The sequence below is a fragment of the Callospermophilus lateralis genome, chromosome 1, assembly GCF_048772815.1.
Source record: "Callospermophilus lateralis isolate mCalLat2 chromosome 1, mCalLat2.hap1, whole genome shotgun sequence".
NCBI lineage: Eukaryota > Metazoa > Chordata > Mammalia > Rodentia > Sciuridae > Callospermophilus > Callospermophilus lateralis.
This window is the reverse complement of record NC_135305.1, coordinates 196,468,197-196,488,385: the sequence shown is the minus strand read 5'-3', so window position 1 is coordinate 196,488,385 and position 20,189 is coordinate 196,468,197. Positions and strand designations below refer to the sequence as shown.

Genomic DNA, 20,189 nt, shown 5'->3' with positions numbered 1-20,189 from the left:
GCATTTGAAGGCCATTCACTTGGCCTGAGTTCCATGTCTTTTTCTCTTTTTAGGTCAATTCTGAATTCTACACTGGCTGGTTAGACCACTGGGGTCAGCCTCACTCCACAGTCAAGACAGAAGTACTGGCTTCCTCCCTCTATGAAATACTGGCCCATGGGGCGAGTGTGAACTTGTAGGTATTCAGGGCCCAAGGTGGGGGGAGCCCGCTGGCTGCGGGCTCACAGTGAAATACTGTGTGTTCTCTCTTTTTCTTTGTAGGTACATGTTTATAGGTGGAACCAATTTTGCCTATTGGAATGGTAAGAACCATTTAACGTATTTGTTATGCTGTGTTGCTGATACTTGATTTGGGGGAGTATGCCTATGGACAGTTTTTTTTGTTTTGTTTTCTACTAAATTTTCTAACATTTGGATGAACCTATATAACCATTTTTCTTGTAAAAATTTTTAAGGGACATAACTTGCTTATTTTAAAAGCCTTATTATTTTAAACCAGTCTAGCCAGGCAGGCTTTAGTTGTACTCTGTGACTATAGAATATTCGTTCATATATTCTGTGGTCTTTTTTCATTTTTAGCAATTTTTAAAATTGAGATATAATTCACATACTGTAAAAATTCACAGTTTTTAATTTTAATTTTTAAAGTTTTTGCAGTATTAAGGATTAAACCTGGAACATTGTATTTTCTAGCCCTTTTCATTTTTTTTAAATTTTTTTTTATTTTGAGACAAGGTCTCACTAAACTGCCCAAGCTGACCTCAAACTTGTGATCCTCCTGCCTCAGCCTCCTGAGTAACTGGAATTACAGGTGTGTAGAACTGTGCCAAGCTAAAATTCACAATGTCATATAAGCATTTAGGCTGGGCATAGAGGCATAAGTACCAGGCTATTTATTTTGGTAGTAAAAATGATGACACATTTCTCTGTGTCATCATTAACTTTTGCAAAGACAAATTGTGCTGTATTATATATGTGTGTGTGTGTATACACACACATATATATTTACATATATATGTAAACTTCATTCCTCACCTTTCTCTTCATCTGCATTTTTCTCTCTGGATCATTGAAGATGCTTGACCATTGTATTTTGAAGGGTTAGCTTAAGCCTAAATCCCTCAGGATCTGAAATTAAATACTATCAGCACTTAATACTGTTTTTCCTTGGACCTGCTATTTTGCAAGGTGGGATGGGCTGGAAGACATTGCTTATAGCATTGTCAGTTTCATTTCTATTGTTAGAGCTAAGAAATGCTTATAAAATTCAAACACCAGCCAGGCATTATAGCACGTACCTATAATTCCAGCTCCTCAGGAGACTGAGGCGGGAGGATCACAAGTTCAAGGGCATACTGGACAAATTAGTGAAACCCTGTGTCAAAATAATAAAAGGCTGGGGATGTAGCTTCAACAAAGAATACTTTTCTAATATGTGTGAATCCCTGAGTTCAATCCCAGTACTGAAAAAAGAAAAAATCCTCAAAGGTCACTGCTTAAAAGATGATAGTATGCCAAGATTGGTCATTGGTATTTTAAAAAATCTCCATGTGTCTACCTTCTGGTTAGAAACAGTTAAAACTCTGACACCTTCTCTTTCCTCCTGCTGCCATTGATGGAATTCAGCCTGTCCAGGAATAGTGGGTTCTTTTGTTTGTTTTGTTTTTTGGCGCAACTTTACAGTTCTTGACAGTTTTTGAAAATGTGCTATTCTTAATGCATTCTTCTTAGCAAAGAAACTTGAACAATATTAAAACTGTCATTAGAACAGAAAAAGCTGCCCCTAATCCTTTCTCCTGCCCCTCCTCTGGAATAAGCAATAGAAGTCTCTTTTCTGCCTCTGTTTTCTCATTTAGTTTGCACATCATTTTCATCAAGGCTAGAGATGATGGACACTACTTTACAGATAAGAGAATCTGCATGCAAAAATGGGGTCTACACATTCCTGTTCAGCTGGCAAGGATGGGGCCTGGATTCAAACTCAGGCTTCATCGAACCAGAGTCACTGCCCTTTGGATAACTCCCTACAGCCTGTAGCCCTTAAACCAGCTCCAAAGCAGCCCACTTGGGTTGTCCAGGTTCCTCTGGACCTGCCTTCTGGCCCTGGCTCTTTGGGGAGTTGAGGGAGGGCCAGTCTGTCCCTAGTAGCTATTTTTCAGACCACTTCCCAGAGGACAGTACAGAGAGAACAACGTCTAGAGGGGGCTCACTGCCCATCCTACCTAGGGCAAGTGCAGGAGTTTGTGCAGTGTTTGTTCCTGTGCCACTGAGTGTCCATGTCTGTGTGATAGCTGCCTGCAGGACCCAGGTGTTCTATACTTCCGTGTGGTGTGGACAGTTGGGGAGTGCCAAGTCTTGCCATTTCTCTTGCCTTCCTGCCTCACTCCCATTCACATGGCCAGAGGAGGCTTCCATACGCACTGTTTCTCTAGGACGCTGCCCTGTGCTGCTATGAACTAAAACAAAGTCTTGTCTTCCCGTCCATCCTTCACCCTCAGACCTGGATCACTTAGCCCCTAATGGTTATTTCCAGAAGTTACACTTGCTCAACTCGACTTGACCCACTGGTAGAGCATCTCCTTCATGCCTGGCCCTGATGGAGGACTCAAGGGTCAGTAAAGCACAGTCCACCCTCAACGTGCATACAATTTAGTGCAGCGTGAGACAGAAATACGAAACCTAGGCAGTACAATCCATGCCACATCAGAGGCAGAAGATGAGCCACGAAGAAGGTGAGCTCCTTGCAGCAAGGGATGTGGTTTTATTTTTCTTCAGGTCTCACGGGAAGGGATGCCTTTGAACATGTGCTTCCCCGGAGGCGGGCAGACCTGTTGGCTGTGAGCTGTCTCTTGTAAGAAATGTCAGGGAGTGATAGAAGCCTGGGTCAGTGCAGTTCGTTGAGAATGGTCCAGGTCTTTCAAAACAGAGATTCTGTCTAAACAATGAATGAAAAAGTTCTTAGATCCTTAACTTCATTCATCCATCCATCCAGAGGATCAGCCAGTCTCCATCATTTTTGAAACTTTGTCCAAGGAATTTATTACCTGTTATATTTTGTGCCTCGTTTATTTAAACATTAGTCGGGACAAAAGAGGAATCCTAACATAGCTTCACTGTCACACACTTGCATTGCGAAGTGATTTCTAAAGTAGAGGAGAAAGGCACTAAGCCTTGCTGATCCACAGAGGGCAGCATCAGCACCCCCTGGAACCTGTTAGAAATGTAGTCACAGGTCCCACTCTGACCTGCTGGATCAGAATCCCCGGGCTAGGGCTTGCAAGGCATGTTTTAACAGGCTGACCATGTGACTCCCATGCATGGGTAACTTTTCCAAGTGCTACTTGCTATTGTACGTGACTTCATACCTGTGAACATCCTCTGTGACGAGGTTAGGAACCTCTGGTCTAAACCCTGCCCCTTGGACGTTAACTACAAGAACATTGCTTTTCTAGTCCTTTCGAATGCCTAGTCCTGCCACAGTGCATTGGTCTTTGTGATAGGTCAAGTTCCCAAGGAAACAGACTCCTTTACCAGGCAGGAAGTTCACTGTGTGTGCCCTCGGGAGCAACACCCATAAGAGAGATTGTGGCAGATAAATTGGGCTGTGTTGCAATTTCATGAGTGGACTCCACACATCCCAAAGAGAGCTCTGGAGCTGGCATGGCCCTTCAAGGCAAAGGGAGCTGGTTTTTATGTCCTCACACTGGTCAGTTGTTGGATATGGGCTCTGAGGGAGGTTGTAACATTGGGTAAGACAGTAGAGGCCGACACTCAGAGGGACACACCTGGCACCTGGGGTAATGAGCGAGTGCCTTTGTCTTCAAGGGGCTTACAAGGGTCATCTCTTTCCACCAGATCTTTGCCATCTAGTTGGAGGACTTGAGAAAGATCAGGGATTGAAGGGTTAACAGATGGGGGTCATGTTATGAGCCCTGCTATTACTATTTGTGAAATGTTAGCAGATTTTTGCAGGGAGCATCAGATTGTCTGCTTGTCCAGTGGGGTTGTTACTCTGTTAGGATCACAGCTATGAGGTTCTATAGTGGGGGGTGGGGAGGAGGAAAAACGCTTTGTGAACTCTGGTGTTATTAGCAAGAGCCATCTGTAGGAACAATTGGTTCCTCCAAATTTGCATCCTAAAGACCACCTCTGTGTCTTTTTTTTTTTTTTTAATTAAACCTTTATGTGGTGCGGATCGAACCCAGTGCCTCACACATTCTAGGCAAGCCCTCTACCACTGAGCCACAACTGCACCAGCACCTCTGTGTCTCTTAACGATTGGTTTTAATGTGTTCTTTATTTCTTCTTCCCATCATCCTGTAACTGTGGGTCCCAAAGAACTTGTCCCTGAGCAGGGCCTTCAGTAGTAACTGGTGGTACATTATTTTTTTTTTTTTCACTTCTAGGGGCCAACACACCCTATGCACCACAGCCCACCAGCTACGACTATGATGCCCCACTGAGTGAGGCAGGGGACCTCACTGAGAAGTATTTTGTTCTGCGAAAGGTTATTCAAATGGTGAGTGCTCTGTATGGCAGGGTGGGGTGGGGTCCCCAGCAGAGCCTGCCTTGAACTCGCTTTCCTGCTTGGAACCTTCATATTTAAAAGGATAGAGGCGGGGAGGTGGCAGGTAACTTTGTGGTTGAGTCTTGACCCCACTTGATTTAAGAGTTTATGAACAAGTTACTCTACTGACCTTTTAATTTGTCAAACTGGTATAATGACACCTGGCTGTGTTAGAAGGATTAAAAAGAGGGCTGGGGTGGTGGTTCAGCGTAGAGTGCTCACCTAGCAATTGCGAGGCCCTGGGTTCGATCCTCAGCACCACATGGGAATGAATGAATCAAATAAGGGTATTGTGTCCAACTACAACTAAAAAATCAATATTAAAAAAAAAATATGTAATCCATCCGGAATAGTCCCCGACAACACACACATGTCCAGTAAGTGTTAGCCTGTTAAACTGTTTGTAGTAAATGGCTCAAGTATGGAGGGGGGAAAAAATCTGTGGCCACTAAGACACATCACAATGGGAGCTGTGCAAAAAATGAGTGAAGCTTTATTTTTCTAGCTGGGACAAGTGATTGCTGTTTCCTCCTGGCCTGCTCCTGAGCTGCTTGTATCTGCCTATTTCTAATCTTTTGAGGCACTTAAAGCTCCCAGGTAGGGTTTCCTGTCACCGTGGTGGGGTTTAAAAAAAAAAAAAAAAACCCACAATTTTTCTGCTCAGTCACCTGAGTTTTGAAGTAAAACAAAACAAAACAAAAAAAAAACACTTTCTGCCTATAAATTGGTAGGGTTTTAAAAAAATATGATGTAATCTGAATTTTAAGTAGGTGTTAACATTTTATATTGTGAAATATTTGGGACATATAGAAAAAATAGGATCCAAACTTAAATACTCTTATAATTTGTCTAAATTTCATCTACATTTTTAAATACACTGTGAAATTTTTGTACGTGTTATTTTTTTATTGTGGGTTTCAATCTCGGCAAGTTGTATCTCCCAAACTTGCTCTCGTATACCTTTGTTCAGTTTCAGAATTTTCTGTTTCTGTATTTATTTTCCTTTTTGTTTATTGCAGAACTGGGGATCGAACCCAGGGCTTCACTTGGGGCGAGGCTAGTCTTTAACCACCGTGCTACCTCCCCAGCCCTTTTCATTTTCTTGCAAAACAGGGTCTCTCCAAGTTGCGGAGGCCAGTCTCCAACTTACAATTCTGCCTCAGCCTCCTGAATTCTGGGATTATAGGCATGTGTCACCATGCCTGGCCCATGTACCGCTTTCTTTTGGGTTGTTTGAGGGTTCCTCACCCACTTTCAGATCTTCTAGTTTGGATGACTTTCACTATATTTTTTATTTTTGTGGTGGTTTTCCACTGAAGTGTGATATGAACGCCCACCAACAAGCACAGCTCTTCTGTAAGCATTTGGGGTGAATTCCTAAAAGTGAACACAGCGCTGTGACCAGCACAGCTCCTGGGAGCCCCTCTCACACCCCTTTCTAGTCATCAGCACCCAACCCAACCTCCCCAGTTAACTACTCTCCTGATTTCTATCACCATAGATTTTGCTTGTTTGGGCACTATGTGCAAATGGGTTCATACAGTACGCCTCTGATTCTCAAGAAACTTTAACATTCAGTTTTAATTTACAGTAGTAAAAAATCAGTGTCTTTACTTTCTCCGCATTACATCTTTCTTTAAGTTGCTCTAACTGCCATTATATCCCTGTTGTGTTATTTACTGTGACATATTTTAGTTCTCTGAGTTTCATTTTCATGCATTTTGATTCTCTTAAAAAAAATAGAACACCTTACTCTGGTGGCTTCTGATAGTATTTGACCTTACCCACGTTGTTCATTTATTCATAAGTGATTTAACAAATCTTCATCAAGCATCCTCTGTGTGCCAGGTGTGGTCTCAGCTGCTTGGTGTATGTAGACTTCCTTGAGAAGGTGAAGCTTAAATAGAGACTTTAAGATGGCGAGAGAGCCATGTGGGTGTCTTTAAGCATCCCTCTTTTTTGGGGGAGTGGGTACTGGGGATTGAACTTAGGGGCACACGACTACTGAGCCACATTCCCAGCCCTATTTCGTATTTTATATAGAGACAGGGTCTCACTGAGTTGCTTAGCACCTTGCTGTTGCTGAGGCTGGCTTTGAACTTGAGATCCTCCTGCCTCAGCCTTCAGAACTGTTATGATTATAGGCATGTACCACCGTGCCCGCAAGCATCCCTTTTACTTCAGAAGTCCGGCAAATAAAATGAACCAGCTTTTGAGCAAGTTTTAAAGAAATGGCCAGTATGTAGATTGATACCTCTCTTTCCAATCTGGGTCTTGAGAAAAAGTCACCCAGCATTGTGTGAGGAGTGGACTTACAGAATAGCGAGATTTTGGAGGGGAACAGAACCAGATTGGAGTCTTGAAGTGGAGCAGGGTACCCCACTTCCACATCTGAGCAATATGGTCCACACTTCTCAGGGAATGACACATAGGAGCTAGTTTTTATTATTGTTCACGTATTCTGTTTTCAGCTAAAGTTAGAAACACTTGGGAACTTGTGCCCACTCATCCTCAAAGCCTCTGTGTACAGTTTCCTATATATAGGAGCTGCAGTAATTGCTATTGCTCAATTGTTCCCAAGAAAATCAAGGAGAACTATTACTCAGCCATTCCATTAGTGCTTATCTGGTGTCCAGACCCAGAGGGTTTCCTGTTAGAGCTTGTGACATGAACACCTAGTGTTTTATTCTGGACAAGAGTTAATTTTTATTTATTTATTTATTTTTAAATTTTTTTTATTGGTTGTTCAAAACATTACAAAGCTCTTGATAGATCATATTTCATACATTAGATTCAAGTGGGTTATGAGGAAAGGTTTATTTTGGTTCACCATTTTGGCGGTTTGGGTCCATGAGAGAGATCATGGTGGAAGCTCAAGGTGGAGTAAAACCACTCACCTCTTGGCCTGGAAGTGAGAGGAGGAGGAGGGGGGCTGGGATCCCACAATCCCCTTTGGGGTATGCCCTCAATGATCTAAAGACATCCTGAAGGGTCCCACCTCTGAAGATTTCATGAGCTCCCAACAGCACCAAGCTGGGAACCATGCCTCTGACACATAGGCCTTTGGGGGACTCTTACCCAAAGGGTAGCATCCAGGCAGGAGTATTTTAAACTTCGGTGTGAACTTGCTGGGACACAGATTTGTACTAATGATTTGGATCTTTAACAATCTCCCATTCTCTTTTGTCCTTGGTCATTTCTGCTTCTCACTGTCTGGTGTAAGCCATCACCCTCATACTTGCACAGGTGACATTATCTTCTACTTCACTAAGATGATAAATGCTATTGAATAGGCCATATTAGGAATTACAAATAATAAGGTGAAATACAAGTAATAGGGTGCCACTGAAATATTATAAGAAAGAAAATGATGCAGGTAGATGTACATTCTAGTGAGGGATTAAAGAGGAATGTGTGTTGGGGCTGGGGTTGTGGCTCAGTGGTGGAGCACTTGCCTAACATGTGTGAGGCACTGGGTTCGATCCTCAGCACCACATAAAAAGAAAGATACTGTGTCCATGTACAACCAAAAAATATTTTTTAAAAAATGAATGTGTGTTTAGAGTTAGTAAAGAAGTCATTTCAATTTGCAAGTGTCTTAGTTCAGGCTGCCGTAACACAGTACCATAGACTAAGTGGTTTGCAAACAACAGAGATGGATTTCTCACGGTTCTGGAGGCTGGAAGTCCTCCAAGATCAGGACATCAGCAGAGTCAGGTTGCAGCAGGCACCCTCTCCTGCACTGCACACTGCTGGCTTCTAGTTGTACCCTTATGTGACAAAAAGAAACCTGAGGTCTCTTTCATAAGGCAGTGATCCCATTCAGAGTGGCTCCGCCTCTCAAATGCCCTTCCTTGTAATAACACCAAATAAGGTTTTGATTTCAACACAGGAATTTGGGGAAGATGCAAATATTCAATACAAAAAGTTTAAAAGAAGCACAAATATCACTATTTACGACCATCACTGGGGATTTAACCCAGAGGGACTTTACCAATGAGCCACATCCTAAGCCATTTTTATTTTAACGACATATTTTGAATTTATTCACTGTTTGAAAACACCTGTACCATTCTTCCCTTATATCCTCTTAGCTGAATGCTATTCTGTAGTCTTCTCAGATGGCAATAGTTTGTAATCTTTTTATCTAAAGAGAATGGAAATTTTTCACTTGACTACGGTGATTGAAGTTTGTCAGTATTGGTAGTTGGGAAAAGCAGAAAAGCTTCACATTTACTGATAATATAAATTTTTAGAACTGTTATCAAAATTAGGACAGTCTCTTTCAAGTCATTTAATGTGTGAGCTGTAATATTCCAAAGAAATTTCCTCAGTATAGGTTCTGGCCCCCTACATTTCAAAACTTGTTTTTCTTCCACAACTCGTCTACTTCCAGGCTGGGTGCCCTAGGGCATGATTGCATGCTATGAGGCCAAGAGAGTCAGCACATTGGATGGTAGGAATGATCTCTAAGCAATAATTTACCTACTTATGGAAGCAACAATGAACCCTGCAAATAGATCCTACTGTACTCAAGTTAAATAAATCCCTACCCCGGCTGCTCTATAGTTAAATCCCAAAGATGACTGTAGAACTGTAAAGGCCTCTGATGTAAGAGGACATGTGACAGAGAAATTGGAGCCAAAAGAGACAAGAGTCTTAGCTTATTATGGTTAAGGTTTTTGTTTTGTTTTGTTTTGTTTTTTTGCAAATCATACAAAATCATACGACAGTGTGAACGTACCACTAGGACCCCTCCCTTGGGGTATCTCTGGATGCAGAAGATGAGTTGGGTGGCTGTATCAGTAACCTAGAATGAGATGATGGCAGGGGCAGCAGGGAGTGGAGAGAAAGAAATGGATTTGAGAAACAGGAAGTACAATCAGTAGGCCTTGGTGACTGGCTGGATGCAGGCATGAGGAAGAATGAGGAGCTGTTGATTTGTCCAGGTTACAACCTTGGCTACATGACAAAGTGGGTATTGGGGTCAGCAGCTAAGAGAGAGGATTGCAGAGGAGGCACAGGCAGGAAGAGGGAGGCAAGCTCAGCTCTGGGCTTGCTCAGCTCAAGGTGCCTCTGAGGACATCCAGATGGAATATCTGTACTGCAAGCACCAGCACTTAAAAGTGAGATTCTCCAGGGAGACCTCTGCACAGATTCAGGGGTCATCAGTGAAGGTGGAAGCTAAAGTCCAGGGAGAGACTGAGATGGTGAGTGGAGAGTCAATGCAGAAGGACAGAGGACCACGCTTAAAAAACAAAACTCGGGGATCCCAAGTATGTAACCAGTGGGCAGAGTTGGATGAACCCCTGAAGGACACAGATGTCAGAAGTGAATACAGTGGGGGCTGGGCTTGTGGCTCAGTGGTAGAGCACTTGTCCAGCTCATGTGAGGCACTGGGTTCAATTCTCAGAACCACATTAAAAATATATATATATATATACATAAAAAAAAAAAGAATTCAGTGGATCACAGCTTAACTGTGTGGTTATCATTTTCCACTTTTCTTCCTTCCTTTCTGCCTCTTCTTTTCTTTCCTTCCTTCCTTGTTTGGAAGAGAGAAATGGCCTACCTCAAAAGTTTTAGTGGGATTTTTTGTTTTGTTTTTGTTTTGGTACCAGAGATTGAACCCCGTGTGTTTAACCACTGAGTCATATCCCCAGCCCTTTTTGTATTTTATTAGAGGCAGGGTCTTGTTAAGTTGCTCAGGGCCTTGATAAGTTACTGAGGCTGGCTTTGAACTTGCAATCCTCCTGCCTCGGCCTCCTGAGCCCCTGAGGTGTGTGCCACCACACCCAGTGTCTGTCTTGTGGACATTATAGCTATTGAATTGACTGATAAATGGTATTCAAAGTATTTGCTTGCATCAAGGAAAAGAAATTGGATGGCAAATGCCTCCAAATATAGATCTGTTTGCTCCCTCCTTTCATCAAAGACCCGAGGAACAGGAAGTGTCTCCTTATTAACCCCTTTTAAGGGTGTGTTAGATGGTGGTGGACACCGTCTTTCACAGATGTGCAATGACAATTTCCCAGGAAGCTGCAAGGTCCTGTGTTCAGTGGTGAAGGACCCAGGCAGCCCTTGGTGTATGAATCTTTAAGGCATGACAAAGCTCATGACATTTGTGTTTTCCAGGGTAGTCTCTTTGGTGTGGGTAAAACTCAACCAGACATGGTTAACACTTTGACCTCGGGGATGAACCATAAAACTATAGGGCAGCGCTCTCCTGCTGCCTACCTGCTCCTGACGGGGCAGTGGTGAGCTTGTTTTGTGTGCTTTTGAATAAATTTAAGACCTGTTTTAAGAGTCTTCTTCCAGTTTTTCATAGGGATCACCATCAATGAGAAGAGTTTCAGGTGACTTTTTGAGGATGGGCCATTCTGTAACAATTAATCAAGTGGTAGTTGAGGACCTTGACGGTTGCAGTGGATTCTGGGATTTTTCCAAAGGTAGAAACTGGGGCTGGGTGGGAGAGTGGGGACAAGAGAACAGGCACAGTGCTTTTCAGTACTTTGGAAGTTTAATGAAATTCGAAACTTGACCTAGGATCAGTCAGCACTGGCTGAACTGTTGTCCTGTGTTTATGACTAGAATGACATTGGGCAGACTCCAGGGACAGACACAGGTAGTCTTCTGCTGACCCGTGGTGCTGATGGAAACATGATTTATAGCTGATAATTTCAGAAGTCCTTTAAAGCATTGGCTGTAGTCTCATGTCATTTGTTCATTCATTCCCATGACTTGGATCTTCTCGTTCATCTTTCAGAATGATTTCTCTCAAACAGTGATCTGGCCTCCTGTGACTTGGCCGCCCCCCACCCATTTTCTTTTAGCTTTGTCTTTCTTTCTTTCTTTCTTTCTTTTTTTTTTAATATTTAATTTTTAGTTTTAGGCCAACACGGTATCTTTATTTTATATTTATGTGGTGCTGAGGATTGAACTCGGTGCCTCACGCATACTAGGCAAGCACTCTACCACTGAGCCACATCCCCAGCCCCTTGTTCCATCTGTGTGTGTGTGTGTGTGTGTGTGTGTGTGTGTGAGAGAGAGAGAGAGAGAGAGAGAGAGAGAGAGAGGATGGTTTTTCATATCTATGACCAAAATTTCTGATATAAACAACATGGAGGAAGAAAGGTTCACTTGGGCTCATGGTTTCAGAGGTTTCAGTCCACGGTTGGCCGACTCCGTTGCTCTGGGTCTGAGATGAGAACATCGTGGTGGAGGAAAGCCATTCAGTTCACGGCGGCCAAGAGGCAGAGAGAGAAAGTGCATGCATGGAAGGGGCTAAGGACAAGATAAACCCAGGGCACACCCCCAGAGACCTACTTCCTCCAACTAGGTCCCACCTCACAAAAATCCATTCAAATTATTATTCCATCAAATGGATTAATCCACTATTGAGGTTTAGCCCTCAAGATTCAATGAATTCCCAAGAGTCCACCTTTGAATACTGATACATTGGGGATGAAGTCCTCAACATGTGAACTTTGGGGGAGCATTGTAGATCCATGCCATAGGCTTTTCTGTTTTCTTTTATTCTTTCTCTACCCCCACCCTGTGTGTGTGTGTGTGTGTGTGTGTGTGTGTGTGTGTGCGCGCGCGCACGTTTGTGTTTGTAATGGGGTCTTACTAGGTCGACCAGGCTGGTCTTGAACTTCTGGTCTTTACCGTCCTCCTTCCTCAGCCTCCCGAGTAGCTGGGACCACAAGCATTCACCACTGGATCAAAAAAGAAAAGAGATCCCCCACCTCCCTCCCAAAACAAAACAAAACAAAAAAACCACTTCGATGGAGCAGTGCTGTTTATACCTTCTGGCCTCTGCACGTAACTGTTCTCTTGGAGAATGAAGCCATGCCTCAGTGACCTTCTCTGGGGTGTCGATTCCGTCTCAGCAGAATCGATCACACACTGTCTTCTCCTACTGTCTTGCAGCGTGGAAACCTTTAACCCCTGACTTCTTATAGTGTGTGAATATAACTTGTTTACAAGTGTTTCTCACAGAGCTGGGAGCTGCTTAAGCTTAGAACCAACACAAGGTACTTTCTAAGTAAGTTTGTTAGATGAATGAAAATGGGACCTTGGTGAAGGAAAAACTGAATCTGCTGGATTTTTGTGGGGAAAAGAGCAGCTTCTTATGGGGAATTTATCCTTCTAAGTCAGTTTGGTGTGAAGCAGTATTTATGGCTGGTTTGAAAACACATTATTAGGGAGAAACAGAGATTCAGAAGTATAGTGTTTTGGTATGTTTGCCTATATTCTGAAACATTAGATAGAATAAAACAGGTTTTGCTAAATAATTCGTATAAATGAAAAGTCACTACAATTAAATTGAGAAGGAAAATTGTAGCAAGTGGGATAGACAGATGGATACTTAATATTTATATTCAAATGAGCAACTGATTAAAATGTCAAGATCCAAATGGATAATTGGGCACAAAACATAAATATTTCATAAATTGGCAAAAACTTGGATATGCACCATTTAAGAATCATATGAAATGTTCTTATGCTTTTACCTAGTCAGTTATTACTTGGGGCTTTATTTTTATTTATCTTAAAAAATTTTGGTACTATTTAAAAAAATTTTTTTTTGTTATTAATGGATCTTTATTTTATTTATTTATATGCTGTGCTGAGAATCAAACCCAGTGCCTCACACGTGCCAGGCAAGTGCTCTACCGCTGAGCCAGTACTCCCACCCACAGGGCTTTATTTTTAAAAGTAAAAATTTTAAAGAAAGGCTGGGGTGTGGCTCAGCGATAGAGCACTTGCCTAGCACATGGGAAGCCCTGGGTTTGATCCCCAGCACCACATAAAAATAAATAAATAAAGATATTGGGTCCGACTACAACTAAAAAAAAAAATTAAAGAAAAATGTTAGACATGAAGTTGCTTATTGTAACATTATAATACTAAAATTAGAAATAATTCAATTCCAAATATAGAAAGATGGTCATGTAAACATTGTCAGTATTTAGCCATGCCAGGAATACTTTAGGTAGGTAGCAGTATCAAATTATAAAAATATCACTTAAATTTATATTCTATATGGGCATAAGGGGAGGGTCTAGAAGAGAAACTGGGAGAGGAAATGTGATTGGAGGTTCAGACTTTTTTAAAAAGTTCCTGGGTTCAATCCCTGGTACTGGGGGGTGGGGGCAGATGATAGGGGAGTGGAGACTGAAAATGGAGGGCAAGAACACCTTGGATTCCAGTGAGAGTGACAGGGCTTATAGGTTCAGGGAGTAGGGATATACCTCAAAGAACCCTGATGTGTTTTGTCACCCAGTGTTTACATGTTGTTATATTAGTCCCCAGAGTGGCAGTATTGGGAGGTGGTATGGGAGACGGTTTAGTGGGAGGTCCTTGGGTCAAACAGAGGTGCTACCCTTGGACAGGGATAGGTACTTCTCTGCAGACTCTAGTTTGTTCTTGTGAGAGGGTGGTTATAAAAGTATGAACCTGGTCCTCCTGCCTCTCAAGCTTCCTGTTGCGAAATATGATCTCTTCCTCCTGCCCATGCTTCTGTTATCCACCAGGAGTTCCTCTCCAGAGATCAGCCCGTGCTTATTAAGACTTGACTTGCCAGAACTGTGAGCTGAATAACTTCTTGTGTTTTTGAAGTTAGCATACCTTAGGTATTTTGTTATAGTAACAGAAAACAGATTAACACATAGGGTCCTGGAAATTCAGATAGGTGAAAGGGTAGAAACAAAAGGGAACTAAAAATGGGAAGTTTAATTGCACCCTATGTATTTCCTGGAAGGTTCTCCCTCACGCTACTCAGACAGAAAGTGTTTATCAGGGAGCCATCTTTCTGCCAGGCAGAAATTCAGAGAACTTTATTTTTTTTAACTTTTAAAGGACCATGATGCTAACTTCATCTGCCAATTTTTTTATACCGTTAAGTAGATTGTATCTGTGCCATTTTTATTATAGTGGATGCTATATAATTGCATATAAAGTTTTTTATATAATGTATATTCAAAAACAGAGTAGTTATGTTAAAGATTGCCAAATTGATGGTGAATTTATCAGATAAACACTGTTTTGTGGTGCCAGTGGTTCTAAGCATCAGGTGACAGGGTATCTTCTCTCTAATCAATTGAACTTGATAATGCACCACAATTTATAAACTAACCAGCCATGTCTGCTTTTGAGGACCCCTTTAATAAATCTCTGAGCCATATCTTCCAAAAAGACTTTTTTTCCTTATAGAAAGAAAAATGTGTAAGTGTGTGTGTGTGTGTATGCATGTGAGGTACACATTGAATGGCCTATCAAGGGAGATATAAATTGTTTTGCCAATAAAACGAATGTTATATCTCTAGGTACAGAGATAACGTATGTTAAACATTTAAATATAAACTTATATTTAATCTCTTGGAGGATATGTTACATAGGTAGTAATTTGCTTAGGTTTGAATGCAAGGACACATAACCTAGATTTAGGCCTGATGATGAGTTTGTTGAATCAAGACTGAGAAATACTTGTTTTTAAAATTTGTTAAAAATATTACCACTCTTAAAAATATGGACTGTCTTAAAATAAAAAGGGTTGGGTGCAGTGGTACATGCCTGTAATTCCAGCATCTTGGAAGGCTGAGAGGCAGGAGGATCATGAGTTCAAACCCAGCCTCAGCAAAAGTGAGGCACAGAGCAACTCGGTGAGACCCGGTCTCTAAATAAAATACAAAAAGGGGCCAGGGATGTGACTCGGTGGTCGAGTGTTCCTGAGTTCAATCCCCAGTACCCACAAAAAAATAAAATAAAAATAAATAAAAAAGGCTGGGGATGTAAATCAGTGGTAAAGTGCTCCTGTTAAGTCTTCAGTACCAAAAGAAAAAATACCAAAATATGTTAAAGAAAAAATAGGGCCATTCTTTTCAAGTGTACCATTTAAAATGCTCCAAAATGTATTTTTATTGTCTCTTGTGAAAAAATTTTTTAATTTGCTTTCATAGGATTTATTACATTTACATCCCAGAGAAATTGTGCCAAATAAAGTTAAATGAAATCAAAATGTGTTATAAAAGGGAATGTATATAGCATGAACATTGATCAAGAAAACACTTTTAAAAGAGTTCATTTAATTAAATTTAAATTTAAACGTTTTTTAAAGGAAATAGTCCTTAAAGCAAAGACCCTCCCCATATTACATCTGACTGTCAAGTTAAATTGCTCTAAAACAAACCTTGCTCTGTCACAGAGCAGAACTGTTACAGGTAGAATGAATTGGCCCAGTGCTGATACATTTTATTTGCTTTACCATTGAACATTAATGGACAACCAGTGATGGCTAGCTGTTTGAGCACAACCGTAAACCCGACCTAAAATAGGAAAGGGAAAGACAAGATGAAATAGAGAGAAATGATCCTAGAGGCAACAGAGAATCGAGGGACAAGAGAGATCTTAAGTAAAAGCTCTCATATCTGAAGGATATATCCTTGTCTCTTTCCAAGAAAATTGAGACTATATTGTATACATAAAATAAAAATAGAATGCTCTGAAAAAGTAGCCACTAGAGAATGAGGAGTTCGTGCAAGTTAAAAATAACTTCATGGCTGGAGTTGTGACTCAGTGGGAGAGCACTTGCCTAGCATGTGTGAGGCACTGGGTTCAATCCTCAGCACCACATAAAAATAAAGTCATTGTGTCCATCTACAACTAAAAAATATTTTAAAAAGAGAATTTCAGCCTGGCATAGTGGTGCATACCTGTAATCCAATCGGCTTGGGAGGCTGAGACAGGAGAATCTTGAGTTTGAAGCCAGCCTCAGCAACTTTGAGGCACAGTTTAGTGAGACCCTGTCTCTTAAAAAAAAAAAAAAAAAAAAAAACTACAAAATAGGGCTGGGGATGTGACTCAGTGGTTGAGTACCTCTGAGTTCAATTCCTAGACCAGAAAAAAAAAAAAAAATTTCTTAGAATTGGAATCAGAAGACGGGTGAAAAAATGGGGAAATATGAAGAAATAGCCAAGCGCAGTGGCGCACACCTAAAATCCCAGAGGCTTGGGATGCTAAGACAGGAGAATTGCGAGTTCAAAGCCAGCCTCAGCAACTTAAGGCACTAAGTGACTCAGTAAGACCCTGTCTCTAAATAAAATACAAAATAGGGCTGGGATGTGGCTCAGTGGTTGAGTACCCCCTGAGTTTAATCCCCAGTACAAAAAATTGTATATATAGATAGATAAAATATAGAGGAGCAATCTAAAATGTCCATCTTGTTACTTTAAAAAGGAAAAAGTGGCCAGGTGTAGTGATGCACACCTATAATCCCAGCAACTTAGGAGACTGAGGCCGGAGGATCACAAGTTCAGGGCCAGCCTGGGCAACTCGGTGAGATCCTGTCAAAATCAAATTTAAAAATAAGGATAGGCATGTTATTCAGTAGTAGAGTACTCCTGAGCTCATTTCCCAGTACCCACCCCACCACATGCACACAAGAAAAAAATCCAAATTTAAAGGAAAGTCACAAGAGCAAAATTTCTGTTTGGTTTATCATTTGTTTGTGCTCCTTCCCCCGCCACCCTATGTATATGTTCTAAACCATTGGAGGATTGCATACATCATGAATCTGTACCTCTAAATACTTCAGTATATGTTTTGTAAGAATTTGTAGACAGCTGGACGTGGTGGTGCACACCTGTAATCCCAGTGACTCAGGAGGTTGAGGCAGGAGGATCTTGAGTTCAAAGCCAGCCTCAGCAATTTAGCAAGGCGCTAAGCAACTCAGTGAGAGTTGCCACATGTCTTGGTTCTTTTTTCCTCACCCCATTATCTGCTGTTGACCCTCATTCTCTCCACTTGATTTTTCAGCCTTGTTCTATAACTATTTGGATGATTGATTCCCCATGTTTCAACCACAGACACACACTTAATAAAATAAAAACTCTACCTGCGGGGCTGGGGTTGTGGCTCAGCAGTAGAGCACTCCGCCTAGCACATGCAAGGTGCTGGATTTGATCCTCAGCACCACATGAAAATAAATAAAATAAAGGTATTGTGTCCAACTATAACTAAGAAAAAAAAATTTTTAAAAGTGGGGGCTGGGGTTATGGCTCAACCATGGAATGCTTGCCTAGCACTTGCGAGGACCTGGGTTCAAACCTCAGCACCACCTAAAAATAAATAAAATAAAGGTATTGTGTCCAGTTACAACTAAAAAATATTTTTTAAAATAAATTTTTTTAAAAAGATTAGGGCTGTAGCTCAGTGGTAGAGCACTTGCCTTGCACATGTGAGGCACTGGGTTCAATCCACAGCACCACATAAAGATAAAATAAAGATATTGTGTCCACCTATAACTAAAAAATATTAAAAAAATAAAGATATTGTGTCCATCTACAACTAAAAAAAAAAAAAAACACACTAAAAAGAAAAAAAAAAACTCTACCTAATATAATTTTGGAAGAAATCTTTTGTTCTTTTGCCTTTCCAAAAATCACCAAGTACTGTTGTTTGAGACTTTGACCTTCCTTTTGAAAAATGAATTTTACGGGTTGGTTTCTGAAGGTTTTTAGTTCTTTCCTCTCTTCTCTCCCTCTGGTGTATAGTTTGAAGAGGTACCAGAAGGTCCTATCCCTCCATCCACACCAAAGTTCGCCTATGGAAAAGTGTCTCTGAAAAAGGTAAGAAAAATAAATAAGAAGCGTTGAAAGTCAAACAGGAATAAGAAAGTGTAATTGAGCCGCAGTGAGTGAAAGTGCTGTGTTGGGGAACAAAGTCGTTATTTTTCTGTGAATTTGTTTTCCACGAGCCAGATGGGGTAGGGGATGTTTCTGGGGAAATGGAGCAATGGAAGATGAGAAGATAGGGGTGTGTGTTGACAGGATATGCACGTAAGGCATAAACAGGAGTCACGGGCGTTCTTAGATCATTCAGGTCATTCTGGCTCAATGATCAGCTGTCCAAAGAGCAGTGCCTGCAGCCCTTGTGGAAAGGGGGTGGCTCTTTACTTTATAGTGAATTTACTATAATTCACTCTCTTTTTAAAAGAGTTGCTCCTAACCACAGGAATTTTAATAAACCTCTGCCCTCAACTACGCATACCCCTTCTTCTCAAAACCATGTCCTAACTTAAAGATGTATTGGTATATAGGACATCAGGGGGGAAAAAGCTAGAAATTAATCATAAGTAAAGTTAAAGGCATTATATTCTAAGGAGAGAGAAAGAGATTTTATTTAATAGTCAGAAGGAGTGACGTAAGCCAAAGTCAGTTTGTTTTGACCATCTCTGCCTTTAGGTTTTCCCCTCATAATTCCTAACTCCTACATATATTCACTCATAAGAAAAAAAAAATGAAGTTACTTATTTCTTAAGAAACTTGAGATTCTAAAATAGCATCGTAACTTTTTATCTTGAAGCAAAATGCCAAACATGATTGTATAATTTTTCCGTTCAAGAAGCCCTTTGACACTCTAGTGGGTTGGTTGAGCTCTTGTGACATTTTCCACCTAGTGTCAGATACATGGGCTACATTCTACAAAGAATGTGGTCTCTGTCTCTGATAGGAATCTCTCTTTAGATTAATCAGACTTTAATCACACTTGCAAAGGGAGCACCTTCTACTTGTTCGTTGCTATAGCTTATTAAGGAAAAGGTTAGTTGGTTTTAGAGCCATGAAAATTAGGCAACAGAAAATAACTCTAAATATTTAAAATGACAGCATTGCTTTAAATACAAAACAAAACAAAGAAAAAAAAAAAACAAAAAAAAAAAACCTAACTTAATCCCAGAAGCACATTTGTTTACCATGAAAGAAAGTTGTGTGAGGGCTGGGGTTGTGGCTCAGCAACAGAGTGCTTTCCTGTCATGTGCGAGGCCCTGGGTTCGATCCTCAGAACCACATAAAAATAAATAAAATAAAGGTATTGTGTCCAACCAACTACAACTAAAAAATAAATATTTTAAAAAAAAGTTGTATGTCTAGAAGTGACTTTTCAATGTGTACAATTTAAGGTTACCAAATTGGCATATGACTAAATGAAATTTATGTAGGATATAATTTATATATAAAAGCTTTTTTTTTATATTATAAAAGCTTTTACTGTGAGTTGTTATTGCTTTAGGTATCCAGGTGGGTAAGAATCCATGTGAGTAGCCAACTTGATGAACTTGTCTTTAAGATTATTTTCCTGGGCTGGGGTTGTGGCTCAGTGGTAGAGCACTTGCCTCGCACATGCAAGACTCTGGGTTCGATCCTCAGCACCACATTAAAAAAAAAAAAAAAAAAAAATCAGTAAATAAAGGTATTGTGTCCAACTACAACTAAAAAATAAATGTTTTAAAAAAAAAAAGGATTACTTTCCTAGGGTGCAGGGCACAGTGGCACATACCTGTAATCCCAGTGGCTTGAGAGGCTAAAGCAGGAGGATCCCAAGTTCAAGCACAGCCTCAGCAACTTAGCGAGACCCTAAGCAACTTAGCGAGACCCTGTCTCAAAATGAAAAATAAGGTTAAGGATAAGGCTCAGTAGTAAAAGTCCCTCTGGGGTCAATTCCCAGTATAAAAAAAAAAAAAAAAAAAAAAAAAAATTCCTAGATGTTGCACATCAACAAGAAACCATGGAAAGTGGATGTAAAATTCCTAACCAGTATCATACAGTGGAAAGCCTTGGGT

The 20,189-nt window shown here is 40.8% G+C and overlaps 1 protein-coding gene across 1 annotated transcript in view; it reads left to right on the top strand.

Annotated features, from left to right (window-relative positions):
* The window catches only part of Glb1 (galactosidase beta 1), a 90,178-nt gene that overhangs the window by 40,318 nt on the left and 29,671 nt on the right, over window positions 1-20,189 (top strand). The window contains exons 8-11 of the mRNA XM_076868886.1: window positions 54-175; window positions 262-302; window positions 4,407-4,519; window positions 18,124-18,198. Coding sequence (XP_076725001.1) covers window positions 54-175; window positions 262-302; window positions 4,407-4,519; window positions 18,124-18,198 — 351 coding nt within the window. The remainder of the gene's footprint in view (window positions 1-53; window positions 176-261; window positions 303-4,406; window positions 4,520-18,123; window positions 18,199-20,189) is intronic.